This window comes from Macrobrachium nipponense, chromosome 2 (genome assembly GCF_015104395.2).
Source record: "Macrobrachium nipponense isolate FS-2020 chromosome 2, ASM1510439v2, whole genome shotgun sequence".
NCBI lineage: Eukaryota > Metazoa > Arthropoda > Malacostraca > Decapoda > Palaemonidae > Macrobrachium > Macrobrachium nipponense.
Genome location: NC_087201.1, coordinates 24589569 through 24614161, shown reverse-complemented (window position 1 = coordinate 24614161; position 24593 = coordinate 24589569). Strand labels below are relative to the sequence as shown.

At 36.6% G+C, this 24593-nt stretch overlaps 1 protein-coding gene across 1 annotated transcript in view; it reads right to left on the bottom strand.

Annotated features, from left to right (window-relative positions):
* The window catches only part of LOC135221141 (uncharacterized), a 95497-nt gene extending 71331 nt beyond the window's left edge, over window positions 1–24166 (bottom strand). The window contains exons 1-2 of the mRNA XM_064258966.1: window positions 24016–24166; window positions 16290–16529 (exon numbers count right to left, since the gene is read on the bottom strand). Of these exons, the coding sequence (XP_064115036.1) occupies window positions 16290–16512 (223 nt within the window). The 5' untranslated portion in view covers window positions 16513–16529; window positions 24016–24166. The remainder of the gene's footprint in view (window positions 1–16289; window positions 16530–24015) is intronic.
* Between the last annotated feature and the right edge of the window lie 427 nt (window positions 24167–24593).

Below are 24593 nucleotides of genomic sequence, written 5' to 3'. Positions count from 1 at the left end.
ATTTTGCAACGACTTGGAAGTCTCTAGCACAATATTTCGATTTATGGTGAATTTATGAAAAAAAAAACATTGTCCTTACGTCTGCGCGGTAACTCTTCCGAAAAAATCAGAATTTTTTGTGTGCGATTGTCGAAATGTTTGCACCATTTAACATTAGCTGTTACATAAAGTTTTGTATATGAAAATGTGCGCAATTTCATGTAGAATACAACTAAAAATGAATGAAGGTTGTAGCTTTTCTGTTTTTTCGAAATATTTGCATATAAATCACGATAAATAGAAAAAAAACCACGTTCGGTCAAATTTGACTCTACCGAAATAGTTGAAAAACGCAATTGTAAGCTAAAACTCTTACGGCCTAGTAATATTCAGTCATTTATCTCTTCATTTTGAAACAAATTTGAAGTCTCTAGAACAATATTGTGATTTATGGTGAATTTTTGAAAAATATATTTAACTTCCCTCCGCGCGCCGATTAGCGGCAGCAAGTCTCCGAAGTGCATACATCGCATTATCCTAATATTTGCTCCTTTTCATATTAGCCGTTTTATAGAGTTTCATCTATCAAAATTTGCGCAAATTCATGAAGAATATAATAAAAAATAACTGAAGGTTGTAGCTTTTCCCATCTCCGAAATATGTGCATATAAAAAAAAATATATATAAAACTTTTGACATTCGGTCAACTTTAACTCATCCAAAATGGTCTAAATCTGCAATTCTAATCTAAAACTCTTACAGTATCGTAATATTCAATCATTTGTCTTCATTTTGAAACAAATTGGAAGTCTCTAGAACAATATTTGGATTTACGGTGAATTTTTGAAAATAACATTTTTTTACATCCGCGCGTTACGAATTCGTACATCATTTTGTGATAATATTTTTCCGGTGTTGCTTTTATTATTTTACAATGTATTATATATCAAAATGATTGCAATTTAGTGTACAATACAACGAAAAAAAAGTAACTCATTAGCTTTGACATGAACTCTTAATCTTCAAAACTAAGCGCGCTGTGATTTTTTGAAAAAAATTATTTTTTCCGCTTCTGCGCTCACTCCAAACCGGCCCCGGCATACGGGAGAGGTTTTGATTTTTAGGGCTTCGGCGTAAGAGGGTTAATATAGACAACCTGTTGGGTGAATTGGCAATGGTTTCAAACTCGTCTACTAGTCTGCTTATTTCGGGACCAGCTACCATCCAACGTCTCAAAGCTGCAGGATCCTCCATTAAACCAGTTGCACCACCGTAACCCTTTATTAAAGCGTTGTTCTGTTCATGTGCTTGATCAACTGCAATGTTAGAAAATACTTTGCTCGTATTCTTCCTTACTGTAAAATGTCCGTGTGCAAATTCTCGTGCTATGCTCGGATGCATTTCTTGTAGTGATGCCATATCCCGTACATGTAATGGTAGCCAAATGGCATAATTAACGCGATGAAGTCCAAAGACGTATGGGATCAAACTTGATAATGACTTTGTATAATTCAAAATCGGATTATCGAAATGAACTTATGCAAGGCAGTACTAAAAGTTCCAAATCCCAAACAGAATGCCAGAAATTAAACTGGGGACAAGAAGCCTCTCTTCTTTTGCACCATTCAATAAGATCATCAAATGTGATTGACTCATCGCTTATGATACCTTCAATTTTGATTTCATATGCTGACATCAAGTTCAAAAATAGCACATGCAGAGACTTGATGGGCATGTCTTGTTTTAGGTACGTTAGAGCAAGCCAGGAAGTAATCAGCAAAATATGTAATTCGTGAAATTTGGGAACATTTCTTGATAACATTTTGTACCCATTAACTGAGGATGTTGACGATTCATCTGTGTTTTCCTGGCACAAACAACCATTAAACCAATTAGTTTCCCAACTATCTGTTGAGACTGAAGATAGGCGCATTCTTTTCGCCATGCTTAAATGAATATCTAAGAATGCAAAATAATCGATACACAAAGGGACAGTATTATAAATACGCAACCGGAACTTGTTTTACTAGACAATAATTGTTTATCAACACAGCTAAGATAAGAGTGTTTACAGGCAGAGGGTTTATCCTTTTACCACCTGAAACTGCACTTTATTTGTATGAGATTCGACTGAGTTCGACGATGGCGTTCCTGCACTCAGCCCGACCGTGCGATCTGTACACCCTTGTTGATTTGGTAGATCTAAGTCAGTATTCTGCGGTGGGCTAGACTATGGCAGTTGACATTTTTCTATAGAAATTTACCTCCTGAACAAAAATTTAAAGTAATATATTTTTTTTAACTCTTTCCTACTGTAAGGGGGACCCGATGGGAATGTGGGGCTTTGTGTGGGGTAAATCACTTGGGAGAATTATGCCTTACAACTCTATCCTAAGGTAAGGAAGACCAATCGGAAGGCGGGGTTATGGGTGGGGGTAAACACTGGCGGGGGGGTGGAGGGGGAGGGAGGTTTCGTCGTGTTATTGTGTTATTTCCTCTTATTCATGACATTTAAAACACGAAATACAAGCTGAAATAAGCGATAGATAAACGGATAATGGAGCCATTACATAGCCAAAATCCACCTATTACTACTACTATTATGATGCCAAATCGTATTGTGCATGCACTATGTTATAGGGGAGCTTTTGTTTCAGACACCGACTCCCAAGTGAAAGAGATAATGGGAGCTTTGGGGGGTACATGTATTTAACCAATCATGTTATATTATTAACCCTACATTGCGATAGGACAGAGTGGAGAATTTGGGGGATTCATGCATTAAGTTACATATATTCCTTTTCCTTATTTGTTTTATAATTTCAAGCTTTTATTTCTGTTCCGTTTATCATTATAATTGTTTAATACGTGTACTGACTTGTTCTCACTTCATAATGTTCCCCTATATATCTTACAATATTACGTTAGAACATTTACATATATATGGTCCATTTTATCAATTTATAGACATTTCAGTTTAGACATTACTCCCCCCTTCCTTTTCCATTATTCATCTCTATCTATTTACCTTTCATCATTTTACAAGGCTTTCTCACCTATAACAATTTCTTTGATAAAATTTAACTTATTATTAGAATATTTACATTCATATTCTGCACCCACGGTCAGGTAACAAGTTCTGCTAAGTTAAGTTAGGTTAGGTTGGTTAGGTTAGTATGCTAACCTATGTTAGTGTTCCTTTAAGTTTGTCTTTCTTTATCTTCCTTTAAGTTTGTCTTTCTTTAAGGGGGTTAAGTAACACGTTAGTTAGGTTGGTTAGGTTAATATGCTAACCTATACGTTAGTCTTCCTTTGAGTTTGTCTTTCTTTAACAGGGGGTAGAGGGGGGGAGCCACCTTGGTCAGGTAATACATTTTACTATCTTAGGTGGGTTAGGTTAGTATGCTAACCTATAAGTTAGTGTTCCTTTGTCTTTCTTTAAGGGGGCTACAGGGGCTGGAGCCCCCAGTCAAGAAACATGTTCTGTTAGGTTAGGTTAGGTTAGTATGCTAGCCTATATGTGAGTCTCTTCTTTTAAGTTTGTCTTTCTTTAAGGGGGGGTATGGGGGCTAGAGCCCCCAGTCAAACATGTTCTGTTAGGTTAGGTTAGGTTGGTTAGATCAGTATGCTAACCTATATGTCAGTCTTCCTTTAAGTTGTCTTTCTTTAAGGGGTATGCCCCCCCCCCCCCGTCAGGTAACACGTTGTAAGGTTAGGTTAGGTTAGTATAGTAACCTATATGTTAGTCTTCCTTTAAGTTTTTTCATGTTCAAAAGCAGGTCCTCTTTGAAAATACTATCATTTACATTAATAGACAGTGAAGTTAATGATAATTAATATTCTTGAATTTTGATAACAATTCATTCCTTATTCCCTGCGTTAACCTCTGACTTCAATCTATTTCATAATTTATACTTAAATAATAATTATAGTTTTCATAATTTATACTTAAATAGTAAGTGTAAATTCGTGTACATATTTAATATATTTTTATTTATGTATGAATTCATAACTATTATGTGAAATGGCTGTCCCTGCCACAACATTTCATTGCAATATTATTTCCTTTGATAATAATTCACATTACTCCCAAACTGGCCTCACTGATTTACCGTTACAAGACCCTGGTCATGTTTGTTTTACTCAGTATTGTACATTTTCTTTTTCAAATACGGCATCAGGTTCCCATACATGTAAAATTGGCCCCCCCCCCCCCCCCCCCCCCCTCAATAACCCGTTCACAATTCTTCCGACCAATCAGAGACCTTTTCACCAACAGACTGCTAATATGTACTCAAATTGCCTTTCATATTATTTTGCAAGAAGTATTCGCAGTGTTAATACCTGACTCTCCAAATCCTCAAAGTGACCGTATTTTCACCTTTAATTGTGATAGTACTTCTGTTACATAATCCGGACAACCTAACCTTAATGTTGGGGAAACCTAACTACGTTCGTGGTTCGTTGGGTATTTGGCTGTATCTGATTCCAAGGTTCAAGATACACTCCACGTTCGTAAAGATGGCCCCTGTACTGTAAAGTTCCTAAACTATACTTCTCTATTATTAGTTAGATCAATTGTGGTTTGGTGTTAGTAAGTTTTAGTAATTATCAGGTAGAAGTGTTATTATTTGGGTAATTGTTATTTCTACCTAACAATCCTGCGTCACGTTACCAACTTATACCCTCTGTACCCTCCTTCCCCCAGCACCCAATCTTCTCCCTTTTGAACATGTCTCTCTCTTGGTTACATATCCCATATCATCTACCATAACTCAAAAATGGTGACTATGCTTGCGTTTCTTTGCCCCGACTCAAAACTTCGAATTTTGTTCAGTCAAACTAGACTATGGCAGTTTTTCTATATTATTTTACTTACTTTACAAGAAGCTAAGGTAATATTTTGCCAGTCCATTGTAACTAACCTGTTATTTACCTTTGAACTCTGTACATCTGTAATTACAATTTAATTACAGTTGGTCGAATAAATATTACTGTAAATTCTTGTAAAGCAAGTAAAATAACATTGAAAAAGTTAATTGCCATAGTCTAGTTTACCACGGAACGCCGGCTTAGAATTACTAAAGATTTTAACTGCATTGTTGTTTCACCAATTAAATTTAGAGTGAAAAAAGTGGTCTTTTTCGAGTGAACTGGTCACCGTCCAGTCGTTTACCCTATGGAGACTTTCTCAAAAAAATAACTTTAGCACTTCCAGTATCCATTCATAACCCAACCAGCGTGGAAACTACAGATCGAGATCTCTAATTTCCTCTGAAAGTATGTGTTTTCTTTCAAGTCACAAAATAATGCCATAATTTTTGGTTAAACACAAGTTAATGAACATCTAGCCATGCACGGTGCAAACTTACTCCATGATGCTGTAAGGACAACGTTTTTTCCCTATTTTCATTGTATCCAATCATTAAGTTGCGTTGTTCTTACTTCCATTCGATAGAGCATTCCGCGTCCTTTCCGCAGATGTATAACAATATAATTTAATTGTTTGTACGCCATATTATCTTTATATGTATGATTGTAAGAAAGCACAAATCTACTGTGTCAGAGTCATTTCTGCTCTCGGTGAGAGTCTGTACTACTTATCAGTCCGCACCTGATTATGTCAACCCAGTTCATATGTAAATAAATCATCAGTACCCAGCTACCTGTCTTTATCTCTGGTCCTCACAATGCTTTCGAAATTTACTTAAAACGCCTAACGTGTAGAAGACTGACGCCATCTTGATGTTTGTGGAGTCACTTGTGTCAATAAACTTCCCATTTCCTGTGCCAAATCTGCACACCACTTGTAACCTTAGTCGCTGGGACACTTTATTCACAATAATCTTAAACGACGAGGTGTATCGGCTTCGGCCAGGAAAACATTTCGTTTGTTTGGGAAGAAGAAGAATAGTGCGGAAGATAACGTTTAAATAATTAGCAAAAGACCAGAATAAGGTTATGAATTGCATATATTTATTACGTATTCATGATCATTCATTTGAAAATATTCGTTGTAAAATTAACCAGATTCTTGACATAAATTTCATCAGTTTTGCTGTGAATATATATATATATATATATATATATAGATATATATATATATATATTATATAAGTATATATATATATATATATATATATACACACACATAAATATTAAGAGCAATTTTATTAATATTGCATTACTATGACTTCAAGAATTCATGGAAACAGTTTGTAAAGGCATCGGCATTGGCAATGATGACTGGCATCCCTAGCACGCATTAAAGATTACATTTGTTTCAGCCATTACAATTATTAAAAACATGAACAAATTATTTCAGCCATAAAATTGTAATTTTTTTAAAAGTCAAAATAGTAATATAGAGTTAAATAAATGAAAAGCACTGGCAAAAAAGTCCATTTTTTTGTCATATAAACAATTCACTAGCCCGTCGTCTGCTCGACTTGTGGATTCTGGCTGTCAGACGTACAAAATTATTCCCGCCGTGAACAAACTTACGCATTTAAAGTTGAATTTGGAGTGAATCAAGAACGAAATGTGTAAAATGATAATAAAATAAGCACTGTGAAGTTTCATTTGTGATGGCAGTAAGGATAAAACCACCGATGACAAGGTAAAAATGCATTTCAAGCCAAAACATGGTCGCGAGAATAAGACGTCTCATACTTTCACTAATATAGGCAACAAAATGTTGTTTTATTCTGCCGATTATAACTGCAATATTGAGAAAAAGCAATAAAACATAGATACGCAAATAATTGTTCAAATGAGCGCTGGGAAGGACGTGTCCGCCAATGTATGCCTGGTGTCCGTGAGACGATACCACGCCAAATCTTTCTTAGACCTCACATCTTATTAAAGTTCGTATGACGGTTTCATCTATATCTCGTTTTGTTGACGAAACTTCAAGCTTTTGAATGGTAGTATGCTTAAACATTCAATTATATTTTTGTTTCACCAATTACATATCGAGTGAAAAAGTGGCTGCACAGAGATGCATTACCCTAATCGTTCACGACCCATTAAAACATAAGAAAATACATAAGATAATTAAAGGGTATTTCTATAGGAGCAGTCCGCACGGACGGCAAGGAACGTAACCACGGATACGACATCCACTAGGGATTGGGGCGTCCAATGTACCTATTTCACCGTGTTTAGTACTGGCCCCTGGGGGGTTAATTACAGTCGTCCGAATAAATATTACTTTAAATTCTTGTTCAGTAGGTAAAACTGCATAGAAAAACCGCAACTGCCATAGTCTAGGCCGCTGCGGATAAGTACCCTAGATCTACCTCACTGATTAGGGCATTCGTTCACAAGTATAGGCTAGGTACAGCATTCTTATGGTTGTTTAAGATTAAGCTGGCCTTGTGCCAGCACGGGCTCTTGCTCACAGAGCAGCCCGTAATTTTTTATGGGTTTAGAGTTCTGCTGAAATTATGCTACACTGTAAGACAAACGTGATACACTGATTTTGTCCTCCAAAACTACTAGTATTTTATAAGTCCGTCATTTTGACCAACGTTTTTATACCTATTGTTACATTTTAATATTTTTATGTAGTGATGAAACGGGTTAAAAAAATACGAACTGGATATTGGTACGGCAGCCGTACCCCGATCTCGGTAGATATTGGTACGGCAGTGAATTGCGCATGCGCGAACCCTTGTTTACCGCCTCACGCATATCCAAAGACTATATACTGAAGTATATACACAGTCTTTGGGCATATCAGTGACAGCAAGAAAAATGGTGTCGGAACAGCATGAACCGCGGAATAATACATTAGTTTTCGCCGAAAAACACGTGTTTTCAGGCTTTAACGAGCTGAAGAAAGCCATGAAGACTCAAACTTTCAAAAATTGGGTAATTCATGGAATATACGTAGGTCACGAACGATCGAATCGGCCCTGAAAAGAATTCCGAAAAGGAGATTCAAAAAGGATTATATATAAATATATACACTACCATCGTACCTTTGGTGACTTTCTCGGCCCTTTATTCTGCCCGACATCGGCAGTTGCAAGGGCCGTTATACACTTTACAATTCTTTTAATTCACCTCATTGGGTATATTGCAGCTGTCGGAGAAGACGATAGAATTTACCAGGTAGTGAAATGGCAAAGTCAAACCAAATTTTAGCATTACCCCATTCCATTAAAATCGGGATAGTGTTGTTTTTGTAGTACAAAAAAGCGGGACAAAATTCACAAAAGCTAAACAAACAAAAAAAGGGGGGAGGGACATTTTGCTAACTGAATAAAGGGGGACAGATGTTCAAAAAGCGTGACTGTCCCACCTAAAAGCCGAACTCTGGTTTACATAATACAGTATGATTAGCAAACTGGTAAACGGATACAGCTAACTGCCGTATCTAGGGTAGAACATCACGGCAGGCCAACCCTCATCACGGTGGATGGGTCTTATTCACTCGATATTTAATTGGTGAAACAAGAATACAATTGCAACTCTAAGCATACCATTTAAAAGACTGAAGTTTCGTCAACATAATGTGATATATGAAAGCCCCATACGAACTAAAATAAGCATGTGAGCTCTTCGTAAAATATGTTTTCAAGGCAGTTTTGAAATCTAATATGGCGGCTACGTTTTGCATGGACGGTTCTCATCAGTGACGGCCACCATCTTTCCCCAGCCTTCCCAGCACTCATTTGAACAATGTTAGCGTATATATGTAACGTTTATTGATCTTACTCAAGATTGCAGTTGTAATCAGCACAATAAAACAACATTTTGTTGCCTATATTAGTGAAAGTATGAAACTTGTTATTCCCGGGGTTATGGTTTGAACTGAATTCATTCTTACCTTGTAATCGGCGGTTTTTATCCTTACTGCCATCACAACTAAAACTCCACAGTGCTTATTTAATTGTTATTATACACATTTTGGTCTCAGTTCACTCCACATTGCACTTTAAACCCGTTGCTGTTCCTGGTTTCTAAGCGCGCGCGCCATAAACACAATTACGAACAGCAGACGACGACAGACGATGAAACTGCAAAGTTTTATTCCCTAAACTGTTTACTTTACTCGTTATTTAGTTTAAATTTACTTTGTTATTTAAAAATTTTGATTTAATTCATGTATATTATCCCTTTTTTGCAATCAAATTACCCCAAAAAATTACAGATATTTCTTAAGTAGATAAAATCAAATGTTTCTAACGTTTTCGTACATCTGGCTGCCGAAAACCATAGAGGAACGAATACGGAAAAGTGCATAGAGGAACGACTACGTTTTTTTTTTTTTGCTTTTTTGTTTTTGCTAGCACTTTTCATTGATTTCAGTCTTTATTAGTATTTTGAATTTCTTTAATAATCGTATGCCAGAAATAAATGTAACCTTTAATGTTTGCATGCTTTAATGTTTGCATGCTAAGAATGGCAAAATCATCGTTGCCACATTAGTGGAGGCTTCACACATACGCCGTTCCATTATTATAAACTGTTTCCATGAATTCTAGTTGTCATAGTAATGCAATAATGATAAAATTGCTTTAATATTTATGTATATATACTTCCAATACATAGCCTAATTTCACCAATTTCAACGTTTTGTGTGTAGTCTTATACCCAGTTTGGAGGGTCAACACATACCGAATGGCAACAGAGAGAGAGAGAAAGGAAGGCGAAGGAACGAAGAAGAAAAGAATGGCGGTGGAGGGGGTGGGGGGGGTGGGGAGAGGGTAGGTGGAGCTTTATACGCGTGTTCGTATCCATTTCTGCATAATGGAGTTTTTGTCTCTTGGTACAAGGACAAGTGTCGTTATTCTTTACGATTAGTGATTCACGATACCCTTATAAATTACGGCACTGGGTGTAATGCACTATAGCAAAATCTCGTTCTGTTACGAGTGTTCGTTACAGAAATAGGTATTGCCCAAAAACGTGCTTGCACTGTCTCTGAAACCCATAGTAGACATGCTGCTTAGTTGTCAATCAAGTTTTTATAACCAAGTGTTTTTTTACAAGCTAGCTATTGAATAAATTTGTATTTTTCTCAGTCAAAACATATGCCCCTCAATGCTAACTTTCCTCTTTTAACGACTTTCTGGTCATTGCAAATTCGGCCCATAATTTCTTATGGTGCGAAAATAGACAGAGGCCCATGGACCGAAAAACGATTGCGTCACACTACGGCGATAATCCAGCAGTAAAACATCTTCATATATCCAAAAAGTAAATAATAAAGATATATATGCGCATTACGATTATAACAATTACATGTATAGCTGATAACAATCTGCATGAATAACTGGTAAACTGTTCTGCAATGACAGTTGAGTATAGCAATTATTTACAATAGGTACGAAAGTCAAGATGTCGTAACGTCATAATACAGAACTTAAAAGAACGTTCTAATTCAGAAAAATAATTACTTAAATTTGAGTCAGAGTCGAGTTACTTTTTCAATAACGAATATTTTCAAATTAATCATCATAAATATGTAAAATATTGATGTTTTACTACTTATTTAAAATTAGCTAAGAGCACGCTTCTCGTCATCTTCTACCAAAACAGCTGTTTACTCCTGGCTTGTTTGTTGGTGAGAAATCGTGTTTCGATTGTTGTGATAAAAGTGCTCCAGCGTCTGTGGGTACAAGTGGTGTGCGGATTTATCACAGGAAATGGAAAGTTTGTTGACACAAGCGACTCCGTAAACATCGAGATGGCGTCAATCTTCGAAACATTTTTAGTTGTAAGTAAAAATTTCTAAAGCGTTTTGGTGAGATTTCCACTGCCGTGGGCGCCATTTTCAGTACCCTCTGTTTAAATCTTAAAATTTGGCCTTAATTTCTAACTTTGGAGAAAATACTTACTTCGAAAGGAGAGTAGAGGTCTTTAGCTCCGTTTCTCACCAACAACAAGTCGCGACTGATGCCCATCTCGGGTGTCAGGACGCGTTATAATGTACTTTTTCGGAGGGTGGCAAGCGTTGAATGTAGGTGGCCTGGTTGGCCTGCCGTGGTGATCTACCCTACAGCAAGTCAAGAGCGAAAATACGGCACCAATGACAGAATCTGCCGTACCCTCACCGCACTATATTATTTGTACGGCAGGAAGTCTGAAATTGACGCATGCGCAATTCACTGCCGTACCAATATCTACCACGATCGGGATACGGCTGCCGTACCTACCTATATCCTGTGCCAAAAAAATAATGACAAACTGTTTGAGTTCCTCTCTTCCAGGCAATCATTGGCACTACCCCTCCTCTTAAGGAAGGTACTTCTCTTGATTCTTGGATTTTCAGTTGCGTAAATGCACTAAGAAGGAAATAAAATCGGCAAGGAAATGCATCACAAAACAAAAGGAAACGGCATTCCGCTGGACGACAAGACAGAAATCGCGATGGTAGGGTAGATTACCACGGCAGGCCAACCAGGCCACCTACAATCAATGTTTGCCACCCTCCGAAAAAGTACATTATAACGCGTCCTGACACCCGAGATGGGCATCAGTCGCGACTTGTTGTTGGTGAGAAACGGAGCTAAAGACCTCTACTCTCCTTTCGAAGTAAGTATTTTCTCCAAAGTTAGAAATTAAGGCCAAATTTTAAGATTTAAACAGAGGGTACTGAAAATGGCGCCCACGGCAGTGGAAATCTCACCAAAACGCTTTAGAAATTTTTACTTACAACTAAAAATGTTTCGAAGATTGACGCCATCTCGATGTTTACGGAGTCGCTTGTGTCAACAAACTTTCCATTTCCTGTGATAAATCCGCACACCACTTGTACCCACAGACGCTGGAGCACTTTTATCACAACAATCGAAACACGATTTCTCACCAACAACAAGCCAGGAGTAAACAGCTGTTTTGGTAGAAGATGACGAGAAGCGTGCTCTTAGCTAATTTTTAAATAAGTAGTAAAACATCAATATTTTACATATTTATGATGATTAATTTGAAAATATTCGTTATTGAAAAAGTAACTCGACTCTGACTCAAATTTAAGTAATTATTTTTCTGAATTAGAACGTTCTTTTAAGTTCTGTATTATGACGTCACGACATCTTGACTTTCGTACCTATTGTAAATAATTGCTATACTCAACTGTCATTGCAGAACAGTTTACCAGTTATTCATGCAGATTGTTATCAGCTATACATGTAATTGTTATAATCGTAATGCGCATATATATCTTTATTATTTACTTTTTGGATATATGAAGATGTTTTACTGCTGGATTATCGCCGTAGTGTGACGCAATCGTTTTCGGTCCATGGACCTCTGTCTGTTTTCGCACCATAAGAAATTATGGGGCCGAATTTGCAATGACCAGAAAGTCGTTAAAAGAGAAAGTTAGCATTGAGGGGCATATGTTTTGACTGAGAAAAATACAAATTTATTCAATAGCTAGCTTGTAAAAAATACTTGGTTATAAAAACTTGATTGACAACTAAGCAGCATGTCTACTATGGGTTTCAGAGACAGTGCAAGCACGTTTTTGGGCAATACCTATTTCTGTAACGAACACTCGTAACAGAACGAGATTTTGCTATAGTGCATTACACCCAGTGCCGTAATTTATAAGGGTATCGTGAATCACTAATCGTAAAGAATAACGACACTTGTCCTTGTACCAAGAGACAAAAACTCCATTATGCAGAAATGGATACGAACACGTGTATAAAGCTCCACCTACCCTCTCCCCACGCCCCCCCCCCCCCCCCCCCCCTCCACCGCCATCCCTTTTCTTCTTCGTTCCTCCGCCTTCCTTTCTCTCTCTCTCTCTCTCTCTCTCTCTCTCTGTTGCCATTCGGTATGTGTTGACCCTCCAAACTGGGTATAAGACTACACACAAAACGTTGAAATTGGTGAAATTAGGCTATGTATTGGAAGTATATATACATAAATATTAAAGCAATTTTATCATTATTGCATTACTATGACAACTAGAATTCATGGAAACAGTTTATAATAATGGAACGGCGTATGTGTGAAGCCTCCACTAATGTGGCAACGATGATTTTGCCATTCTTAGCATGCAAACATTAAAGCATGCAAACATTAAAGGTTACATTTATTTCTGGCATACGATTATTAAAGAAATTCAAAATACTAATAAAGACTGAAATCAATGAAAAGTGCTAGCAAAAACAAAAAAGCAAAAAAAAAAAAAAACGTAGTCGTTCCTCTGCACTTTTCCGTATTCGTTCCTCTATGGTTTTCGGCAGCCAGATGTACGAAAACGTTAGAAACATTTGATTTTATCTACTTTAAAAATATCTGTAATTTTTCGGGGTAATTTGGTTGCAAAAAAGGGATAATATACATGAATTAAATCAAAATTTTTAAATAACAAAGTAAATTTAAACTAAATAACGAGTAAAGTAAACAGTTTAGGGAATAAAACTTTGCAGTTTCGTCGTCTGTCGTCGTCTGCTGTTCGTAATTGTGTTTATGGCGCGCGCGCTTAGAAACCAGGAACAGCAACGGGTTTAAAGTGCAATGTGGAGTGAACTGAGACCAAAATGTGTATAATAACAATCAAATAAGCACTGTGGAGTTTCAGTTGTGATGGCAGTAAGGATAAAAACCGCCGATTACAAGGTAAGAATGAATTCAGTTCCAACCATAACCCCGGGAATAACAAGTTTCATACTTTCACTAATATAGGCAACAAAATGTTGTTTTATTGTGCTGATTACAACTGCAATCTTGAGTAAGATCAATAAACGTTACATACATACGCTAACATTGTTCAAATGAGTGCTGGGAAGGCTGGGGAAAGATGGTGGCCGTCACTGATGAGAACCGTCCATGCAAAACGTAGCCGCCATATTGGATTTCAAAACTGCCTTGAAAACATATTTTACGAAGAGCTCACATGCTTATTTTAGTTCGTATGGGGCTTTCATATATCACAATATGTTGACGAAACTTCAGTCTTTTAAATGGTATGCTTAGAGTTGCAATTGTATTCATGTTTCACCAATTAAATATCGAGTGAATAAGACCCGTCTACCGTGATGAGGGTTGGCCTGTCGTGATATTCTACCCTATATGGTCCTATATGGGTAAAGCCGACGGGTTGTCACGGGCTGTTACCTACACTCAATAACATATGAAAATGCACAGTAAAAATATTTCAAGAAATACAGAATATTATATGTATACTAGTTGGCATGGTACACCTGTGATACAACTATAACGAAGTTTACAATATTGAGGTACATGAATATTTATTTACTTTCATTTGACATTTTTTTTATACAGAACGCACCAGTGCCCATCGTAGAAAATGAGTATTTTTAGTAGGACACTAAAGTAAATTTCTCAACGTTTTGCTATCTGAAATCGGCACGTTATACAGACCTTGCGCGACAATTTGTCGCTCAGTGTCATTCAGAGGGCGATATCGAGATACACAGATACATATTTACTTACTTATTACATTTTGACGGCTTATTGAGGTCCCCTCACCACTTCCATAGCGCTCGTGGCAGGACCCTCAATTATCAAATTAAAAGTTTCTTCATCAGATGTTGCATGAGAGCAATTTATATTGTTTACAAGACGATGCGACACAAGGAAATAATCAAACGCTTTGGCAACTTCGCTGGTTGGATCATCCATCCATAGATTAAAATCACCACAGATAAAAACATTCCCTGCAGATATATCAGTCCCATCAAGCAGTAGGCCAAACTCATCTTCCCTCGGAAGGCGAAGGAAACTATGCGTAAGTGGGGTCATTTTAGCAATCTTGGCAGTGTCACAGTCTTTCAGCCACGTCTCAGCAATGGCAAAAAAATATCGATTTGAATGTTCAGTTATCAAGTCTATAGTAGTGTCTTATTTCCTTCATATTGGATATTCACGTAACCACGTTTTAAATTTATTTTAGTAAGTATAGCAATGATCCGTGAAAGTATAGGAATCCTCTTCATCTCATCATCTAAAGCTTTGCATTCTTTTGAGTTTACTGCATGATAATGTGTTTGATATTTTTGTCTCTTACAATTTATACAGCTCATAATTTCAACAAGTTTTCCGTTGGACGAGTGGACTTCGCGCTCGGCTAACCTGGTGGTCCGAGTTCGATTCTCGGCACGGCCAACGCGAAATCAGAGACGTTTACCTCTGGTGTTAGAAATTCACTTCTCGATGTAATGTGGTTCGGATTCCACAATAAGCTGTAGGTCCCGTTGCTAGGTAACCAATTGGTTCCTAGCCACGTAAAAATATCTAATCCTTCGGGCCAGCCCTAGGAGAGCTGTTAATCAGCTCAGTGGTCTGGTTAAACTAAGATATACTTAGCTTTTCATAATTTCAACAGATAGCAGTACAGTCGTTTATCCTATGACATCCTGTGCATTTTCTGCTGGTTAACTCCTTATCTATATTCTTCAACCCAGAATTAAAAAAAAAAAAATCTAAATGACCGTATCTTTGACAATAATAACAAGTGATGACATGATATATGTCTCTCACCGTCTAGATGCCCCATCTCAGTTTCACTTCGTCGCTATTACCATGAACAGCCTTCCTTCCTAACCTCAGGTTCACACTTCAATATTGAATGAAGCGTTCCTCTAGAAGCTGATTTTTTAAGCACAACTGACATCTTCTTATCAGTTTCGGAGATTGATTGCAAATAACTATATCTCTGAATCGTGTCTTTTACCACCTCCTGTTCTGCTTCATATGTATTGCAAATCACGATCTTAGGTTTATGTTTTCCAATGTTCTTAATGTCAGTTCCCCGAGTATCATTACTAATCTTACTCGCCGCCAAGTCCCGAGTACTTATGTTTATGTGCCCAAATTTGAAATAAAATGTCCATACTTCGTCGACCTAGTGTCAATAATAGGAAAATCATTGAAGGCATTGGCAACTTCATCTTTCCTGTCATTGCTCTTCCCAGGAAATTGTTTAGACTTAATAATCAACAGATTCTTATCCATTCCTCTTACTTTGTCAGCATAGGTCATCTTTTCAGGTTGAGGATCAGCCATATTTTATCATGATTACTCACCAGAGACCCATCACAAAACTCCACCCCAATCTTACTTTCAAATAATTTGCAGAATATTCACCAGTGTTTTTGACAGTGTCTTCTGCTGCTGCACAAATAGGAGTCCAGCCAAAGGTGAATTTACGTATATCCTTCACGACCAAAGGCATAAAGAATGTATAGTTAGGGTAAATGTGACGATTGAAGCGACCATCAAACAGGTGGCCAAATGCTCAGATTATCTTGAATATTGTGTAGCGACGTTTCACATATGGGTATAAGTCATCTCGTGAAAACTTTCTCTTGAAATCTTACCTTCCAGTTTATCTTTGATGTTTTTGTTCCAGGCAGAGACGATATGAGGCCAATGGACTTTCATATCCTTTGAATCTTCAATCATGATGAGGTTAAAGACGTCGTTGGCAGGAAGAGCATTTTGACATCCGAAGTTGCACGGTAGTGTCTTAGGAATCCAGAGGGCGCTGTGCTCGTGTCCATCCTTGTCTTGGAGAGTGCAGATCTTGAAGGTACAATCCATTGTTCAGGCACAGCAGCCTGTGAACGAATGATGAAAGTATATGATGAAGTATGTAAGGAAAGTCCTGCGCAGTAGAAAGTTTGACCGATGTTCCATTGTTTTGATCCTGGCAGTCACATTAAAAAAATTACAATTACATCAAAAAACCATTCTATTAGGCAATCATCTAAATGAATCATACACCAAAAGAATTTATATGCATAGATGCATATATTATGGAAGTAAGAACATGTGAAACACATTGTTTATAAATCATAGTAAATGCTATATACCCTTAATTCAACATTATTTTGTTTATCTTAATTCCTAAGTAAGCTATTCCTGTTATACAGAGATAAGGACAGACTACACACTAACGAGGTAAGGGTATATAACACTTCTTAAACAAATACTGAAAGTGGTGAGCATCATATACCGAGTATAGAAAACGGTATGCACGAGTAGAGTATAGTGCAGAAGATACTCTTAGCCTTTAGTTTAGACCCAAATACAAGCATCTGACAAGCAGAGATAGAATAGAAGCACACTTAGGATAGTAGGCTATGCTCTGATATCCAGCAAAAACACCTTTAACAGCGACAGAGGAGGAACTAAATAAGGAAAAAGGAAACTGGTGAACTCCCATGACATTGGCGAGACAAACTGCTTGCCACTGGATCTCATCTCTTTTCGCAAAGGTCTAGCAACGGCAGCCTGCAGTATACAGTGGAGGCAGTGGCGGATCTAGAAATTTTCAAAGAGGGGCGGGGCGGGGGTGGGGGGCCCCACTTAGGATTATCATATATATCTAAAAAAATTCCCCTTCGGTTAACATATATGAAAATGGAAAATATATCACTTGCGAGGTAGAGCGACTTGGATATTATAGGACATTTGTAGCTTAATGCATATGATTATATATAGATATATAATATATAAATATATATATAATTATCTATATATATATATATATATATATATATATATATATCTAACGTAACGGTGCATATGCACGACACACATAGTTGTTGTTGTTGCTTCTGTTTTTTGTTGTTGAAATAATCATTAATTATGCATTTTAAAAATATAAATATTGATTTATTGAAAGAAAACATGTTCTTTAATTATAACCTTGGGCGAGAGGGGTTGAGGGGCGTGGGGGGGCAAAGTGACCAAGTGGCCCCCCCTTAATTCCGCCACTTTGTGGGGGGGGGGGGGGGGGGGGGGGGGGGGGGGGGCGGGGGGAATGGGAACCTCAGCCGTTTGCCGGCTCACTAGACGTCGTCGTCATCAGTAGATGACGTCAGGAAGATGTACTATAGCTGGTTCACTTAAGGTAGATTCTTGGATGAGCCCAATGCTTACAAGAGGTTTGTTTGACGGCCGCTGATTGGCTGGTACCAGGAGGTAGGCAGCTCTCAGCCAGTCAGCGGCCGCCAAACAAACGTCTCGTAGGTATAGGGCTCACCCAAGGATCTACCTTAAGTGAACCAGTTATAGTACCAGAGGACGAAACCGTGATCATCCACAACGGTTTTGTTAACAAGAAAATGTCTGTATTGTCTGTGAGTGCTCTTGTTTGTTGTATAGTACACGTATTTATTGATTAGTTTGGATGCGTGATCATGTGCTACTATGTACTACGTATAGTCACGTAATTTCTTGTATCTGTGATTGAATGCTCTTGAATATGCAGGCTCGTTACACACACACACACACACACACACATATATATATATATATATATATATATATATATATATATATATATATAATATATATATATATAGGATGGAAAAAGCCAGCGCAGCATTATCTCTTTATTTTCCTAATTTTCGAGACGTTGAGTTTCATCTTCAAAAATATAAGAAATGAAAACAAGACTCAGTATGAATCTACGGCGTTCCAGATGCCCCAAGCTTCCATGTATATATATATATATAATATATATATATATATATATATATATATATATATATATATATATATATACTCGCAATGATTTAAAGGATATTTGTAAAGTCTACTATCAGATACAGTAAGATTTTGGACACCCTTGTGATCTTTCAAATTAAAATCGAATCAATACTGTAAGTGTAAGGTGAGTATCAATAAGTATATGATGTCATTGCGTTGGTTTAATTATTACTTAAAGAGGGAGCAGCAATTATGGTAATGTTTGTTTTTCAAGTCTGAAAATTTAGCGTGGAACTATAAACAAAGCAAAATGTTGAAATAAAATGACTAATCATACGACTTATTTACACGCGAATATCACAGGAAAATGATGGGCATAAAGTAAGTACCAAGAGCTTTCTCCTTTATTTATTTTTTTTTTTATTTCGTGCCCTGACGATGCCTAAATAAAGGAAGGGAGAAAGCCCCTGGTACCGAACTTCTGCCTATCTTTTTCCTGTGGTATTCGCTTATATGGATGAAGTTACGTGCATACACTGTGATGTTTTGTGTGTGTATATATACTATATATATATAGATATATATATATATATATATATATATGTATATATATATATTTATATATATATATATCTATATATATGTATGTATATATAATATGTATATTCATTAATATATATAAATATTATATATATATAATATATATCATATATATATATCTATGTATGTATGTATGATATATATATGTATAATATATTATATATATGGATATATATATATATATATATATATGCTGTAGTATGTATATATGTTTACCTGGGAAAGCAGGTGCCGAAACACGAGCACATTCCAAGTATAGTAGTTTATTCCTACTTTGCTGACACTTGGTCGCATCATATGGGACATCCAAAAATAAAATGGTCGAACATTTGAATGTTTACCAATAAACATAAGCGATACATGATAATACCTGCTCTTAATTTCACTTTAAAATCACACATAAAAACATGGAATTAAAACTGTATAAAATTCCATAAGACAGAAAGTAAAATCAGAGAGTAAGCACACTTGTGGGAACAAACAGGAAACTTTTAAAACAAGAGTAACAAGACGTAATCAGACCACCAGCTAACTCGGGACGGGTGCAAGATTTTCCCCTCATGCACAAGTTGTAAACATTATATTCCCAACCTAACGTAAATTAAAACATGCTTGTTTCAACAACGAAAATTAAAATAAATACGCTATGTTTTATTATAAAATAATTTTTCTGTATGATTTAATTAACATGCACATTATTTACTTTTTACATTTTCATTCTAATAAATATCCTCTCCTAAAATTCCTGTATCTTCAACTCCGAGCAAAACACGTTTTTCAGAGCTTTTTTTAGGCTCTTCCATAGACCTTCCCTATCCCACCCCTCTAACAACGACATCAACAAAAAAGTAGTAGTTTGTAAGGCTTACTCCCAGAGTAAGCGAAAAACACTGAAATCAATATAGAAAGTAAGGACAAGCAAACTAAACGATCAAGAGTGGAGCAGCCTTAGTTTGGTGATTAAGAGAATTTGATATTAAGGGAAATGTCTTACGGTATAACTCATTCTTAACATTGTAAGCTCCTTATCTTACTATACTATAATGGGCGTTATGTCTGTCATTCAATCACGGCCAAACGGCTGGTCCGATGGGTATGAAACCTTAGTCACCACATCAAGGCTGCAAATAGCAGAAGGTGTGAGTATATAAATCAACAACATCTAGTGCCTTTGTTGCCCTAAGGAGTAAAGCAAGGACCTGGTCGTGATGTAAGAATGATGACTGAAAATAATATATATATATATATATATATATATATATATATATATATATATATATATATATATATATATATATATATATATATATATATATATATATATATATATATATATATATATATATATATATATATATATATATATATATATACTATATATACATATACATACATACATATATATATATATATATATATATATATATATATATATATATATATATATATATATATATATATATATATATATACTCTACATGGTGCTGCACAAAATTAGATATGCGTTTAATATGAATTATATTTTTTTATCAACATAAACGTCATGATTTTCTTAATCATTTACAGCAATATATATAACATCTCCTCCTTTCTCTCTCTCTCTCTCTCGCGCGCGCGCGCTTGTGATTTACAATATGCGGTTGGTTAAATTGCTGGTAGTTGATTAATATTTTGGATCCATTTCAAACTGCAAATAAAACCTAAGTAAAAAAAAAAAGTATATCTCAGTTTAACCAGACCAGACCACTGAGCTGATTAACAGCACTCCTAAGGCTGGCCCGAAGGAGTAGATATTTTTACGTGGCTAGGAACCAAGGGTTTACATAGCGACGGGACCTACAGCTTGTTGTGAGATCCGAACCACATGAAATCGAGAAATGAATTTTTAATCTCCAAAAACAAATTCCTCAGACTCCATGTTGGCAGAGCGGGGAACCGAACTCGGGACTACCGAATCGGTGGGCGAGCAAGTAATCCACTCGTCCAACGAGGAACTACAATCTAAGTAAAAGGACCTGGCTCATGTAGTTGGACGTCGTGTTCAGTACTCGCCCAACGGGGATCAAAGTATCATATGCACACGTTTCTATATTGTGGTCGACATATTAGTATGTTAAAAAACGATATCTTCGTATGGCCGTCTGCTCGACATTTGCCATAAGGTTTTTAGTACTAGAGTAGATTCACATCACCCGTGCATCTGAAGTCTAAGCCCGTCCCGTACGACGCTCCTGGTTGGCTGTTGATAAGCCAATCACAGGGCTGGAAACTATCAGTCTCTCTCTTGAGAGTTCACATAGGCGGGTTATATGTTCCACCTCTCCTGAGGGTTACTTTTGAAAGACGTATCCTCAGGAGAGATGGAACATAGATCCTGCCTAAGTGAACTCTCTCGAGAGAGACTGAGAGTTTCCAGCCCTGTGATTAGCTTATCAACAGCCAATCAGGAGTGTCGTACGAGACTGGCCTAGACATCAGATGCGCGGTTGATGTGAATCTACTATAGCACCTCGGAGTAGGTGACTCGTAGGTTATAAGACAGAGTAGCTCCATTGACGATCATAGTCCTAAATCCGCAGATTCGCAGGTCCAGTTTTGATTCCGAAAATATCCAGAATTGAGATCTGGGGCTGGAAGACGTCAGACTTGGAAGGTGTTGTGTATCACAATGAAATCCTCGTAAAAAATTTGTAAGCGTGACCCAAACTGAAATTGGCAACAGAAGATGACTTAGTCACCCACTCTCCGTGATAATAACAGATATCACGCTTTATCATTACACAGAGAAGGTACGTGTTTAGCTATATTTCTGAAACTATAATTTTAGAGACCATGAATATCTTTTACAATGTGGTATTTATCTATTTCTTTTTACCAACAAACAGTACCCATTATACCTTAAGTATTCCTATAGCTGTGACCTCAAGATGTATAATTAGGCATGATATGTATCAAATCACATCTATCAAATCTACGATGATATAGCGGATTTGTCATTAATTATTATTGCTCGGTTCCCACGGAAGGTCTTTGAAAATTCTAACAGGAAAGGATAATCTCGACTAGATTCACATTGAGGACAAGAGGAACTCGATTACGATACAACTTTTGTATCCTAGATCAGTGGCGGATCTAGAAATCTTTCATACGGGGGGTCACTTATTATAGATAAATGAAATGTGAGATTACACGCACTATTATTTTACCTCGATGCTTATATTTATTACATTATCATGTACCCTTCAGTTATGAATATTACTGATGTCTCATGTATAAATACACCTCCTATGTACCACATATTATATTTCAATATTTCATTTGAATATGGTAAGTTTGTAACATTGCATATCAGTGTATCGTCCTGTCTTCTCCCGAGACGGATGTCTCTCCGTCTACTTGTATATACTAACTCTAATGAAACTACTTGCTTCTGCATACTGTTTCCTTACTCCCTTCAAGAGAAACAGTTACAGGATGTTGTAAGCCCATTTATAGCTCAATAAGGAGCCCCCAACACTTATGATTATCATAATTTATATATATATATATATATATATATATATATATATATATATATATATATATATATATATACGCATTAAACTACAAATGTCCTTTAATATCTAATTCGCTCTACCTCGGAATTAATATATTTTCATATATGTTAACCGAAGCGGATTTTTTTTAGTTGGTAAGAAATTCGTCGGCTCATGAGCGTGAACCACGGAGCCAAGAATTAGGACGTACAGCAAAGCGCTTTAAACCACAAAAGGCTATCACGAGAGGTATAAGTTATTATGCCGCCTCTCACCTGCAATATATATACATATATATTATATTATATATATATATATATATATATATATATATATATATATATATATAACTAGTTGTTTTTTGTTGCTGAAATAATCATTAACTAAGCAAATTTTTGCTGCTTTTAATAATGATTTATCGGAAGGAAAAATACGTTATTTATATCCTGGAGGTTGGAGGAGAAGGGGCACGTGACCTGGTGCCCCCCTACCCCCTAAATCCGACCCTGTCCCAGATGATCCTGCCTTTTCAGGTATGGCTGTAGAGCAAGGACATTGGTTGCTCACATTCGGAAACGAGTTATTATTACCGCTTACTCGGGGAGTAAGCCAACAAATGGTCTGAAAAAGGCGGCTCGTGTTGTTATAGATACAGGAATCTTAGGATAGGATATCTATTATTTATCTATTAGAAATAATAAATGTGCAAGTTAAGCAATGCAGAAAGATTATTTCTAATAAAATATAGGACATTTATTTTAATTTTTATTGGTGAAAGAACGTACTATTTGGCGGTATATTTTAGAGCAAGAATCGAGTAAGCTGGAGGTCGGATCATGCCTTATTAGTTTTAAGAAGATGAACCCTGTTCAAATGGAACAAACCTACGGGAGGGTTCAACTCGAACCCGCGCATCTGAAAACAGTCCTTTTAGTTTTTTTCGGGTGTGGTATCAGGCCAGTACTTAAAGTTTTTTTTTTATAAGAGGTTGGGTGTCTTTATTCCCAAAACTGGACCTTTTCTTCTATAAATGTCATTGCATATATAGTTCTATATCATATTCCTATTATCACTCTTGCATTTCCTGCTACTGAAGAATGATGTTAATGTTCAATAACAAAATTTGTAAAAAAAGACTTGCCAAAAAAAACAAAAGATTGTTATCTATTACTTTGTAAGTACAGTTCAATGAAAAGGATGAGTCACAGGAAATATGGACTTCCAGCAATTTGGGAGGCGCGGGTGCTCGTTCGGCAACCCCCTACACCCACCTTAGTATACAGGCCTGAGTATAGTACACAATGCCAGGTATACAGAGACGCCTCATAAAAATTGATCGAGACCAACTATACTGCAACTTTCAAAATCAGTGTTAACTAAGAAGACGGTATAGTCAGGAGGGTACGCGCAAGAGCAGAGGCGCACAATCATACATGCGAAAGAAAAAAAAAAAACAGCGTAACTTACTTACAGAGTTCTCTGTGAAACTACCAATTCTGCCACGAAAAACCAGAGCCGCAGGAAAATGCCCTCTCTTTAGCTTTGCATTTCTGCTCTACGTCAAAGATACTCGAAACAAAAGTCGCAGGAGAAGCGTCGCGGACGATGCTTCACAATCGGCAGTTGTGCCAGAACTGTTTAAAAGAGTCCCACTCCCAGAGTCACTCTTTATAGAGCGACGTGTCATATGCAGGATGCAGCTGGTAATCCTCATGAACAGCGTACTATTCATCATAATAAAGTTTCCGGTTTATACAGGATTTAATATTCAGCACACACATACTATATATTAAACATACGTATATAGATTTTTTTTTTTACTGTCCTCCTTTTGTTTATTTGATGGATACGAGTTACTTGCAAGCTTCTAAAGGAAGACGATATCAAACTATACTCTGTTTTTTTCCATCTGTCCATCCACCTGTGGTGTTTGCACATGGTAACACTGCATCCCGTGTTTTAAATAATATCCTATTTCGAATATCAACGGTGTAATTCGATAACAATAAATTATTAAAACACACTTTTCAGTTGCAATCGTACACCCAG